This window comes from Rutilus rutilus, assembly GCF_951802725.1.
Source record: "Rutilus rutilus genome assembly, chromosome: 1".
Taxonomy (NCBI): domain Eukaryota; kingdom Metazoa; phylum Chordata; class Actinopteri; order Cypriniformes; family Leuciscidae; genus Rutilus; species Rutilus rutilus.
Window position 1 is genome coordinate 17,435,706 of NC_140209.1, and position 13,428 is coordinate 17,449,133.

A 13,428-nucleotide genomic window follows, 5' to 3' on the forward strand; every position below is an offset into this window, starting at 1 on the left:
TATTCTATTCTGTTCTACAAAAAAATAAAAAAAATAATAATAATAATAATAATTCTGCGTTAGATTAAACTGAGAAGGATCATAGCACTTGCATATTGTTGTCCTACTGTTAGTTTAACTGCTTCTATTGTTCTCATTTGTAAGTCGCTTTGGATAAAAGCGTCTGCTAAATGAATAAATGTAAATGTAATGTAAATGTTTGATTTATATCATACATGTACAAAAGTTCTTTTTGAGAATTAACAGATATTTATTTATTTATTTATTTGTATGTAGTCACCATGATGGAGATTAGTATTTGCTTTAGTTGGGCTCTTAACCCTTGACTTTATAACATTAGTTTTTCTCTGGCTGCTTTAACAATGACTTTATAAAACACATTTGTTATGGGAAGAAAAAGCCAAGAGGAAGATGATCAAGTGTTTTTGGCTGTTGAGATGATGCCATTATCATCCGGGATATGTCTGATTCTCTGATCTCAACCTGTGTATAAACTTTTAAATTAAGGGTATTTAATAATTATCATATTTCTGTTAATCTACTACATAAAATCCAGCAATATTTCTGTAATAATTAAAACATTTTGAACTTATGCTTGACTTAGACACACACTATCAACCGCATAAACCGCGGATCGGGCGGATGACGAGACGAAAAATAATATTTGAATTAAATTCGGGCGGGTGGCGGGCGGTTGAACCAAACAAATGAAAAATATTATGTATACACCAATCAGCGGATAGCGGGCGGGTGCGGTTTTGAAAATTGGTCAAAAACGTTGGTGCGGATGGATGAAATAATAGCCCATCCGCGCATCTCTAGTGTATATATATATATATATATAGTTTTACAAACTTTTAATTTAGACCCTAAAGAATCATATTAGCTTGTACAAAAATGGCATTATATGACCCCTTTAAGACAGTGTAGCTCTGTTTCTTTGGTTGTGCATGATGTGTTAAAATATTAGTCATTGTAACTCATTACTGCAGTTTCACAGTGGTGGTGGTAATGTATTACTTTTGTGATTGAGATTAGTAAAATAACAAGCTATATGATGATTTTGTCATCATAATCAATATAACCACAATAATTCACACACCATGTTTGCACAAGTGTGGCTTGTTGAAACACAGTTCATGCAGCCAGAGAAAATCTAATGTTAAAAAGTTAGCATCCCAACTAAAGCAAACACTGATCTCTATAATGGTAACTTCAAACCAAACATTTTCAAATAAACATCTCACTAACAACTTCTGTAGATATATGACAGAAATAAAGTCATACTGGTTCATAATAAGTGTAATAATGTGTAATGGCTGGAAGTCAGCTGTATTTCTTGTGTTTCTCTATTTTCTGTTTCTGTGTTCCTCTTTCCTCCAGTGATTCTGCTTGTTAACAGCAGGTGTTCATCACTAATGCTCAACAATCACTTACATATTCCCTTAATTATACACTGCAACACTGTCTCAGTGTTACTTTTTACTCTTTGTAGTGTGGATTTTCCTGTGGGGTTGCCAGTAGTTTACTGTAAAATCTTGTTGTTTGGGTCTGAGCTTCAGTCCAGGAGAAGATCTACAAACATTGATGATTTGCTGCATTTTGTTTTATTTAACAGGCTGTGACTGTGTATTTGCGGGTCCAATGGAAATCTCTTTATTTACAATATTGTTTTAGTGGTCTCTAATTAAATAAGTTCACAGTAATACTTTGCTCACATTATTAATGCATTATACATTTTAGTTAATACATTTAAATGACAGTTTGTCAATTTAAGGCAGTTGGTTTCTTCAAGTGAAATTAGTTAACTCGAGTTTTAATTTAGTGCATTATTACAGTAACATACAGTATAATACAGTAAAGAACTGTACAATTAACAGTAAATTACTGGCAACAGTGTTGCCGCTATTTTACTGTAAAAAAAAACAAACTAGTAAGGTCTAACAGTGTATAGTTTGTCAAGGTTATAACATTAAATCTGATAGTAACTTTGAACTATTTAAATGTAGATTAGGTGAGACTTTTGTCTCAAATGGTGAGTTCAAATGGTAATTTCCAGCAAGGTCCTCGAGAAGTGGTCGTTCTTCAACCAGTTTTTCCAGTCTTACACTAGTGTGGATCCTCATGTGTCTCTTAAAGTTTCCTTTATCCGTGAAGCTCTTCCCAAATTGATCACATGTGTAAGGTTTCTCTCTGGTTCTCCCATCAGGTCTAAAAGAAACATTAAATCATGTGACATTTCAAATGAGAGAAAAAATGTGAAATAAAAAGCGAAGCCATAAGTCTAGATCACTGATGAGTTCAATAGTCATTTTAAACCAATCGAATCTGGTTTGAAGATGGTTCCAAACATGACAGGGTTTCAGGAACATCATACTAACCTTTAAATAACATTATATTAACATTCAGGAAACTGGACATTTGTATGTTCTTGGAATGTTACAAATCAACGTTCCTGGAATGTTTAATTTTAAATCAAAATGAAGTTGAAAGAATGTTTGAGGAACATTCCTCTAACGTCAAGAAAACTGGAAATTGTTTACGTACCCAGAACCAACAATTGGTTCTGAATATTTGGAGAATATTTTTTGTTCTGAATATTTTGGAAAACGTTCTTATAAAGTAAGTCTGTTAGCTGGGGAACTACAGTACTTACTATGACTGTGTTGATGTGGTTTCTCCACTGAATGGATCTTCATGTGTCGATTCAGGTGGGTTTTAAAAGAGAAACTTGTTCCGCACTGATCACACGTGTGCGGCTTCTCTCCAGTGTGGATCCTCTCATGTTTTTTCAGATGTCCTGACTGAATGAATCTCTTGTTACAGTGTGAACACTTGTAAGGTTTTTCTCCAGTGTGGATCCTCTCATGTGTTTTCAGATTTGCTAACAGACTGAATCTCTTGTCACAGTGTGAACACTTGTAAGGTTTCTCTCCAGTGTGAATAATCTGGTGCAGTTTTAAATGTTCAGCTGTAATAAAAGTCTTCTCACACTCAAAGCACACGTACTCTCTCACACCAGTGTGAATTTTCTCATGTTTATGTAAATATGGCTGCAGTGAAAAACTCTTTCCACACACAGAACATGAATGTGACTTCTCCTTCGTATGAACTACCTGGTGTCTCTTCAAGTTTGCTGCCACAATAAATGTTTTGCCACATTGATCACATGAGAACGGCTTCTCTCCAGTGTGAACTCTCATGTGAACATTAAGGCTTGATGATAGTGCAAAGCTTTTCCCACACTGATCACATGCATACGGCTTTTCTCCAGTGTGGATACGCATGTGTCTATTAAGTTGAGGTTTTTGTGTGAAACTCTTTCCGCACTGATCACACGTGAATGGCTTCTCTCTGGTGTGAACTCTCATGTGAAGCTTAAGATGTTGTTTGTCTGAGAATCTCTTTTCACACTGATCACATGCATACGGCTTTTCTCCAGTGTGGCTTCTCATGTGACTCTTAAGGGTTGATGAGTGCATGAAATCTTTACCACATTGATCACATGTGAACGGTCTCTGTCCAGTATGAACTCTCTTGTGAATCTCAAGACTATGTTTGTGTGTAAAACTCTTTCCACACTGATCACATGAGTATGGCTTTTCTCCAGTGTGGATCCTCATGTGTCCTTGAAGATGTTGTTTTTGTGTGAAGCTCGTCCCGCACTGATCACACGTGTGTGGCTTCTCTCCGGTGTGAACTCTCATGTGAAGCTTAAGATGTTGTTTTTGTGTGAAGCTCTTCCCGCACTGATCACACGTGTGTGGCTTCTCTCCAGTATGAAGTCTCATGTGAAGCTTAAGACTTGGTTTGGTTGTGAAACTCTTTCCACACTGAGTGCAGGTTGTAGATTTATTGGCTCTTGTTTTCTTAAAAAATATATTTTTAGTCTTTGAATGACTTAAAGGTTTTTCTCCAGGTTTGACATGATGTTCCTCCTCCACTTCACTCAGTTCTTCACTCTCCTCCTTCACTTCACTCAGTTCTTCACTCTCCTCCTTCACTTCACTCAGTTCTTCACTCTCCTCCTTCACTTCACTCAGTTCTTCTCTCTCCTCCTTCACTTCACTCAGTTCTTCACTCTCCTCCTTCACTTCACTCAGTTCTTCACTCTCCTCCTTCATTTCACTCAGTTCTTCACTCTCCTCCTTCACTTCCATCAGGTCTGAAATCAAAGAGAAAAAGTTATTTCATTTTCAGTACAACAAAAATAATTCAAAAAGAGGAATATGAAGTGAAAGGACATAAAAAGAGCTCTGATGAAATAACAAAAACTACTTTCCATAAATGAGGTACATTGATCTTCTAATAATTATTTTTAAAACATTATGGACACAAATCCCATGTTTCTGTATCAAGAACTGTTAAATATTTGATCAATGACACAATTATCTAATGTAATATTAGCATTAAAAATTATACAATAGTGTCATAATGTTGATAACAATGTTTAGATTGATATTTAATTTATTTCACTTCAATTTTTTACTATTTTACTTAAAACTTTTATTACAGTCCAGTCACACTAGACTTTTAATTCCAATGACTCCCATTCATTCGCATGTGAACGTGGGAAACCATAAACACTGGAAACGTTCCAGTTCAAGTTGGAAAGCCAATTCATTATTAGTCATTTATATCATAATTTAAATAGACATTTGATTATTCTATTAAACTCTTTACATTACATTTTACTGGTTCATTTGGATTCCAGTGTCACTTAGAGTTTCACCCCGGCCAATAATGCTGATCTCACGGTCACAAACTCATAAGAGTGATTATTATGACTAATACTGGGCGGTAAACCGGTTTCAGTTTCGAGACGATATGTATTTTTCATAAACTCGTACCGGTGCGTTGCTGAAACAGCTGCTGTCTCTATTCAATGGCCATGAAGAGCGCTATGTAGAGTGTGTAGAGAGCGGGCCGCTATTAAAGGGTTAGTTCACCCAAAAATGAAAATTCTGTCAGTAATTACTCACCCTCATGTTGTTCCAACCTCGTAAGACCTTCGCTCATCTTCGGAACACAAATTAAGATATTTTTGATTAAATCTGAGAGCTGGATCACTCCTCCATAGGCTTCTAAGACATTATAACTTGCTGGCCCAGAAAATGCATTAAAGACACCGTTAATATAGTCCAAGTGACTACAGTGGCTCAATCTTAAGTTTATAAAGCGACAAGAATACTTTTTGTGCGCAAAAAACAAACAAAAATAACGACTTTATTCCACTATTAATTTCCTTCTCTCTGGGCCTCGAGTTTTTTCACGTAGTATAACTGCGTAGCGCTTCTGTGTTATACGTCACACGTAGGGTCACTATTGGCCGACGCTGGTCATGTGTGTGATGCGTCTGACGTACAACCCAGAAGTGCTATATAGTGGAATAAAGTCGTTATTTTTGTTTTGTTTTTGCAAAAAAAATAATTTGTGTTCCGAAGATGAACAAAGGTCTTATGGGGTTGGAACAACATGAGGGTGAGTAATTACTGACAGAATTTTCATTTTTGGGTGAACTAACCCTTTAAATACATACCCTTACTACACTAATAGTAACAACTTTATAACACAACAATAGATAACTCACAAAACTAAATCTCTTTAATACTGCAAATACCATGTAGAGCATTTGATTCCTGAGATGCAGAATCACAGAATCCAGTCACTATTGGAACTTACTGTATAAAATGGAACGTAACAGAATTGTGGGATGAATAAATCAAAAGTAGGGCTGTACAAATAATCAGATATAGATACGGACTAGTGTCTGTGAATATTAAAGCTCAAAAAGACTGTCTGTATGTTCTGGCGTGTGTGTGTATGTGTGTGTGAAAGAGCGCTGCACGCGTGACGCAATTATTTCAGCGTCTGCTGTCTCCTTATACATGAACACATGAACTTCATCTGCAGAGTCACTTCATGAACATTTCACCATTTGATTTGATAAAACTATCCACATTTGTCGAACTCAAAAGTCTTTGACACCCTGTCAATATAAAAGTTCGGTTTAACTTGAAATAACATATAACAAATAACATAAACTTACTATTGTACATTAGAGTGTACTTCGATTAATAGTGATGATGATAATAATAATAATAATACTGTTTACTAAAACACAAACTCAAAGGTCTTCATTGAAATTATAGAAATTGCACAGAGTAAAAATATACTTAGGGCTGTGCAGGAAAACTTAAAGGGGCATTCCACCCATTTGAACATTGTTTTTTATTTAAAGTGGGTCATATATGTAGTCGAAATGTAAAATAAATTTTGAATTTGGTGCCTTCGTGACCGAGGAAAGACAAAAAATAACTTCAGGACGCATTTGTATGAAAGACAACAACTCCCACAATGCACCACATTGCACAGCTCCGCAAGCCACTCCCACTAATCCAGAAAGCGCATATCTGCCTATAAGAGAAATCACTCTTCCGTCTACAAGGCTAGCTACCACCAGAGCTTGAAATTCATTTCACATTCACACAAAATGTCTAGTTAGTTGGCGAACTCATTAGTGCATTACTCCTCGTTTGTATTTCTTTCGAAAAGGTGAATTATTGCATGGTACCTGGATGTTCAGTCAGAACATATGCGGTGCGAAACTAGGATAGTTCTCAACACAAACGTCCGTGTCCTCGTCTGATTCAGAGATTTCGTCCAGGAGAAATTGTCATCGTTGAAATTCTTTGCCGCAGACGGACTCTATCTCTGTGTTCGTAGTTGCATCTTACAGTCTATGAGTTGCATAGTGAGATCACCGGCGCCACCAGTCCGCCCTAACTCGAGCCAGTCCGGGCTCCTCATCCGCGGCAGGCAGGTCTTCTGCCTCGGCGGCTCTTCGCTATAATGCGGCTTGTAAAGGTAGCCACAAACACCTGATTCAAGCATCAGACTTCCGAAATCCTCTTCTTCTATATCATATTGAGCACTCTCCTCCGCTATTGTCATAACTTTACATCTGTCTCCACAGCGCCTGTTAGCTTAGCTTCAAACAAGATGGAGGATATTGCTTTCAGTTTCAGAGAGTAAAGTCCCACCCACTGATCTGTAATAGGTCTGTAGCGTGAGCGGGTCCCGCCCCCTGGGAAAGATGAGGAACTAGTGCTTGTAGTCTCAACAGAAATCCCCCCCTCTTACACTTCCTCCTACAATGACGCAAAATGACGATTTTTGCGTCATTGTAGGAGGAAGTGTAAAAGGTAAATTTCTCCCGTCTCAGGGGAAAATGAGAGAGTGTTGCACGACCATTCAATAGTATGACTGGGTTTCTAACAATGCAAAGCTTAATGCAAATGGGTGGAGTGTCCCTTTAACAACCGCACCACCGCGGTGGCTGAGTAGCACCGGTGGTGGTTCACCAAAACAATTTTTTTGTATGTGAGTGCTTTACATTAATATTATGACACGAGTGAAGCACAAAGCTTTGTTTACAAAAGAAATAATAGGTAAGCAATTAAATGTTACATCGCAGCCATGGAAAAGTTTAAATTCATGACGAATGATAGAGTTGTGCGTGAGCCCATAAATTTAAACTTTGTCGGCTTTGAATTCTGGTTTTCGATCTGGTCACCAGATTATTTATTTAACAATTTAACAATATTCCATTAGTTATTATTCCATATAGAAAGCTTGAATTGTCTACTTTTAAACAAAACAATTCAAAACGAAAATAAACCGACTAGCACTGCGTTCACTGCGAAGATGAAGAGTCAGCATCGTCAACTTAATCTTTGCAGCCGACACTGACACAGAAAACACTTTATTAATAAACAATTCAAATGTCTCCTTGCTATATTTGACACATACATAATCATTACTTTTGCTGGTTCTTTGTGACAGCTGTCATGTGTGTTATTGGCAGCGTCACCCTCCGGTTACATGAACACGTCACCACCGCATCAGCACCGAAAACATGGAGATTGTATTTTAGAGAATAATCACACAACCCTTTTAGACATTCTATAATTAAATCAACTAATCGAATATTTAAAAATCGTGACTCATCCCTGCATGGAATCTCTTGTTTATTTTCCCATATCTTCACTCGCGCCTCACCCATTTCCGAAGGTTTCTTCCTTTGTTCGCTTTTAATTAGGCCTATTATTTTCGTATTCTTTACTGTGGTAAAGTAGAAAAAACGCTGTAGGACAGATAGCCTACATTTTTACTTGTACGTCAAATTCCTTTTAACACAGTTTGTGCTTGTTATTAGATATTGGTAAGGCGTGTCAAGTTTATTTGTAAAGTGCGTTTCACACGCGCGGGTGATTTTAGTTTGGCTTTCTCTGGTAGTGCAATATCAAACAAAACCTAAATGCCTTGCCTTTGTTGGAAGATAAAATTCGCTCTTTATACCTTTTACAACAAGTAGAAAACATGAACAGAAAACATCGATGGTCTTTTTCCTGTCCGTGTCCCACATCCCTCTCAAAGCGCAGAGTAGGCTATCACGTGTCTTTGTGTGGAAATACAACTTTATTATATTAAGTTACCAGTATTTACTGATATTTATGTCAATTCCTTTACAGGCTTTAGTGTGTTGTTTCTTTGTTTTTTATTATTATTTCAAAACAACCCACCAAACACCGCACCACCGCCGGTAGTTGGTCCATCACCGTCACAGCCCTAAATATAATATATATATTATTATTAATAAAAAAATTAAGGAACAAATGAGAAGGAAGGACCGGAGGAAAAAAGCTTTCCTGCATCTTCACTCTGTGGGCTGTGAAACAGAAGCCTGTGTGTGTTTGTGTTGTCCGTATCTCAGAAGATCAAAGTATCTGAGGTTATTTCAGCCTTAAACTGTTACTTCTGACATGATTTTCCTCTTTTAAAAACAGAGCATTTCTAAAATTGTGAAACACTCAGGAAGTGACATCATCTGGGCTCTTTCTACTGCATGATGGGAGGACAAGAAAATAATCTCAATCCATTGTAGGGCTTTGACTCCGAACTTCGTTATTCGAATATAATTCGAATATTAAAAAAAATATTGATATTCGAACGAATATTAGGCATCCTTTAATATTCAAACCTGTTATGGGCATTATTTTTTGTAAATGTGTTTGCTTGTAAACGTTGTTTTCAATTCAGATTCCGAGGCTTTTTCACGCCTGGTGAAGTTGTGAATTGTATTATTGGTCATCTGGGCTCCTGTAGGTGACGTTAGCATCCTGGGGTGTGTTTCCCAAACAACGACGCAGCTCGCTGCTTAACTACCATAGTACGATGCATTGTTGAAGAAATCAACTAGCTAGTCACAACTGTTTCCCGAAACTGTAGAGTCGCAAAGTGGTCGTTCAACCACGTTTAAATGACGTCACACACGTGGTGGAGTATTAACTTCTTTTAATTAAACTGTTTGAGATCGAATTAACGCTAAATGTTTTGCTATAAATTACAGACATGGCAACTGAGGACTATTTCTCATTTTACTCAGTTATTTTGTTTTATTTCCAGATTAAATCATAGGCTCATTCTTATAGTCGAGCATGTTCGCACATGCGCACTCTTCAAAAACGGTGCTTTAATTTGTCTTGACAAACTAGAAAGACGTAAATGACATTTGTATGTATTCTAAATAAAAGACACAGGTTGTACTGAATGTCAGCTTGCTTACTTTGCATTAAGTCCACATGTCATGCAACTAGAAACTACTCTTCTAACCACAGGTCGAGATATGTCGTTCCAACCACACAACTCTGCGATGCTGTTTGCGAATGTTCGTTAAAACGATGGTTTCGGGAAACACGACTCGTTGAACTATGCTGGTAACGGCGGAACTTGCGAACAGAGTTGACTAACGATGGTTTTGGAAAACGCACCCCTGGTTAGCGCCTATTTTGTATAACCAAAACAATGGCTGCGCCAACGCCTACAACAACCACGCCTGACGAGGAGTTTGAAATCTACACTCCTGACAATTTGAAAAGCAACGTGTGGCGCTATTTTGGGTTACCAAATATATTTCTTATTTTCTGCAGTAATCCAAAAGCCAAAGAAAAGGCTAATACTGGAAGAAATACAGTCATTATATTACACCATTATAATCATCATATCATTATGAACTAAACGTGTAAGAATCATAAACTTGTTGGTCTCAGAGCTTATTTTCTGGGTTACCAAAGAAACAGGGAAAAATCACGAGTAAGGAAAGTCCATTATTATATATAATAAAATATATTTACTGTATTCATCCACCCTGTTACTAAAGTTACTATAAGAAGAATGATCTCTATAACGGTATAACTTATATAATTTATGATTAATTAATACAACTTATACAAATAATCAGATACATTAATACAACTTATACAAATAATCAGATATCGCTTAAGTTACACTTACAACCATGTCAGCCATCCTGGAAATGTAATTTACTTAATACAGTTTATTGTTTATTGTTTAAAAAAATATAATAATAATAATAAAATCTGTTTGATCTGATATTGACAATAAATGACAGTTTCCCCTTGTTGAAATGTTCCCTGTACCCATCTCACAGTTGAACTGTTTATCTAAAAGTGATGAAGTGCTTGAATGTTTCTAACATGAATGTTCTTCAGCATCATGAATGAATGAAGAATAAACACCAACCTCTTTGTTCTTCAGGATCTTCAGTGTGTTTCATTCTGCAGGGTTCTGGATCACTCATGTTCTCACTGTCCTCTTTAATAAACTCAGTCTTTGCAGATTTCAGCTCTTCCTGATGCTCTGATGCTCGTCTTCACTTGTAGCTGATGGGAATATTCCAGCATTTATTGGAGAATTGCTGTGGGAGGAGCTTCACTGATGATGTAATTACTGTGGGAGGAGCATCACTGGTGATGTAAATGACATGGGAGGGGCCTCAGTTATGGTATTTTTTGTGGAAGGAGATGATCTGCCCAAAATAAAAATAAAATATCAGTTACTAAGTTTGTTTTTATACTTTGATAAACAGAATATAAATATTGTAATACAATTATTCCGAATATAAATAATGGTTAGAAAAAAAGTTCAATGCATAAAGACAGAACAGTCTGTTGTCACCAATGAAATGAGCTTTAAGTGTCAATTTACAGGAGATCTGAAGACATCAGCATAATAAATGAGGTGAAAACAGGAACTATTGTCATGAAATAAAGAGTGTTTTCAGCAGATCTGTTAATATTGATGAGCCTCAGACTATCAACACTCATTCAACAAGCCATTCAGGATCATCAGCAGATCATCTCACTTTATTCTGAGTGTTTGCTGTTAGAAACACATTTTTTGACTATAAAAGCCTATAAAATTGCTATATTAAAAGACAATACTGTTATTTCTCACAACATGACATGGATAAAACATCAATAAAAAAAAAAAAAAAAAAAAACACTATTGACACTCATCTTCATCAACCACTGCAGATAAGTAACTATGAATTGAAACATGGCTTGGCTTTATGATAACTCAGTGTAATAAAGTAATCAGATCTTTAACATGTAACAGTTTTTATGTGCAGAAACTGACAATGATCGGTGGCAATTATGTTTCCAGTGGCAAACTGTATTCATATTTATCTGTATTTTAACATTGATGTATAGATTTATGTAGCAAAATATGGAAATATGTATAATTAATTAAATATATTTTAATCAGCTTTCAGAATCAACTGTAGAAGAATTAATATTACAATTATTTAGTCTGTCTGTCCAAAGTAAAGTAAAAAAAGTGTGTTTCAATTTGTGTGAATGTAAAAATATCTTGAACAAAGATTATTTGGGATGAGTATGTTTACTCTTGATATAAATAAACAGGAATGATCTACAACATTTGTTTTGTTGACCTAATCGGTTCTCATGTATTTTTCCAAAACTTGTCCAAATGTTGTCCCATTTTTACAAATTGAGTTATTTGACCAAGCAATTTTACATTCAACAATGTTCTGCCAGTTCCCAGCATGCATTGCAGCTTGAATAAATGATGGGATAATTGTTAAAATAAAAAATATTATTGCTTTGCATTAACCAGCATTATTTACGCTGCTGTTATTTAGCTGCCATATGTTTCAGAGTTCATATTTTTACTGAATTACAATTGTTGATCATCACCATGTTTGAGATTTGTGTGTTGAGATTTATGTTCTTCTCATTGCAACTTTTGCAATTTATTTGCGCAGGGGAAACTGTGTGTCTCTAGTTTAAATAGGCAAATGTTAGTAGTTAACTTTGAAAATCAAACATGGAGATGATAAACAAGGATTGTTGATTAGCATTTTCCCCCCAGGGTAGAGCAGTTTTACAGGCTCTTATCATCAATCCTGACTCAAATAATGTGTTTCTAACAGCAAACACTCAGAATAAAGTGAGATGATCTGCTGATGATCCTGAATGGCTTGTTGAATGAGTGTTGATAGTCTGAGGCTCATCAATATTAACAGATCTGCTGAAAACACTCTTTATTTCATGACAATAGTTCCTGTTTTCACCTCATTTATTATGCTGATGTCTTCAGATCTCCTGTGAATTGGCACTTAAAGCTCATTTCATTGGTGTCAACAGACTGAGGGGATTTGTTGGTTACTATTATGTACGTTTATTTCTGTGTTTATGTTTTCATATGTTTTTCTTGCAGTTCTTTACCACTTTTCTAGATATCTGCCGTTATTTTAATGAAGAAACAGAATAATGTTAGAATTAGAAATACATTTTGGAAAATAAAAAAATTTGAATTAGCATCAGTTGCTTTACCATAGACAGAGAGATTGATATAAATGCTTAAATATGTCAAATAGTATATGGTTCAAAGACAAATATTGCAGAAAAATCTTTTCAGGTATGTTTAGAATAATAATTATTTAATGACATATTCAAAGGCTGTATTTAAGGATCCACAAAGGATTTTGAAACCACAAAATACTCATTCATTGTAAATTTTTATATTTATACTTTCCTTCAAACCACTAGGTTTTACCCATTTGTCAGAAAGAAGTTTTTAACAATTTAAAATATAATAAAATTTAGTATGATCACTTATTTTATATATTTCAATAAGTACAGGTAAGAATAACTATGTAATTTAATTTTTACATAAATATATCTTATTTCACCCATATTTTGACATTTTGGTTTCACCAAGGTTATTTGAAACATTATAGTTTTTCACAATTGCTACGACACATTTCACAAATGCATCACAGTTTCAAATGTGTTTTAGTGAGTGAGAATGTGTTTAGAGTTTTGCAAACAGTGTTTTAACTGCCTGAACTTGTTTAAGGTTTTGCAGAAAAAGTGATTTATTCAACAAATTGGTTCAGACTATTGAGAATTTAGTTCAGGGAATGGAGTTGTGTCTAAGCAATTAGACATTTTACATTGAATGGGTTTTCTATGTTTATAAAAAAATAGTAAATTTAATTTAAAAATTAAATCAGATACAGACACAATAACCTGACGG

At 35.5% G+C, this 13,428-nt stretch overlaps 2 protein-coding genes across 2 annotated transcripts in view; both read right to left on the reverse strand.

The window, feature by feature from the left end:
* Positions 1–13,428, reverse strand: part of LOC311291374 (uncharacterized protein) — a 668,579-nt gene that overhangs the window by 637,093 nt on the left and 18,058 nt on the right. The gene's annotated exons all lie outside the window — the stretch shown is intronic.
* LOC311291004 (uncharacterized protein) lies at positions 1,587–10,809 on the reverse strand. Its single transcript, XM_084409814.1, has 3 exons — positions 10,606–10,809; positions 2,657–4,165; positions 1,587–2,211 (listed from the first exon to the last, which is right to left on the reverse strand). Exons 1-3 carry the CDS (start codon positions 10,661–10,663, stop codon positions 2,123–2,125), a joined length of 1,656 nt encoding a protein of 551 aa, XP_084265940.1. The 5' UTR covers positions 10,664–10,809; the 3' UTR covers positions 1,587–2,122.

Bases quoted from the DNA above. Each gene is read 5' to 3' on its own strand.
- LOC311291004 (XM_084409814.1), bottom strand. From the start codon at position 10,663: ATGAGTGATCCAGAACCCTGCAGAATGAAACACACTGAAGATCCTGAA. The intron at 4,166-10,605 runs GTTGGTGTTTAT...CTTTGATTTCAG, and splicing joins AGATCCTGAAGAACAAAGAG to ACCTGATGGAAGTGAAGGAG. The intron at 2,212-2,656 runs GTAAGTACTGTA...TGTTTCTTTTAG, and splicing joins ACCACATCAACACAGTCATA to ACCTGATGGGAGAACCAGAG.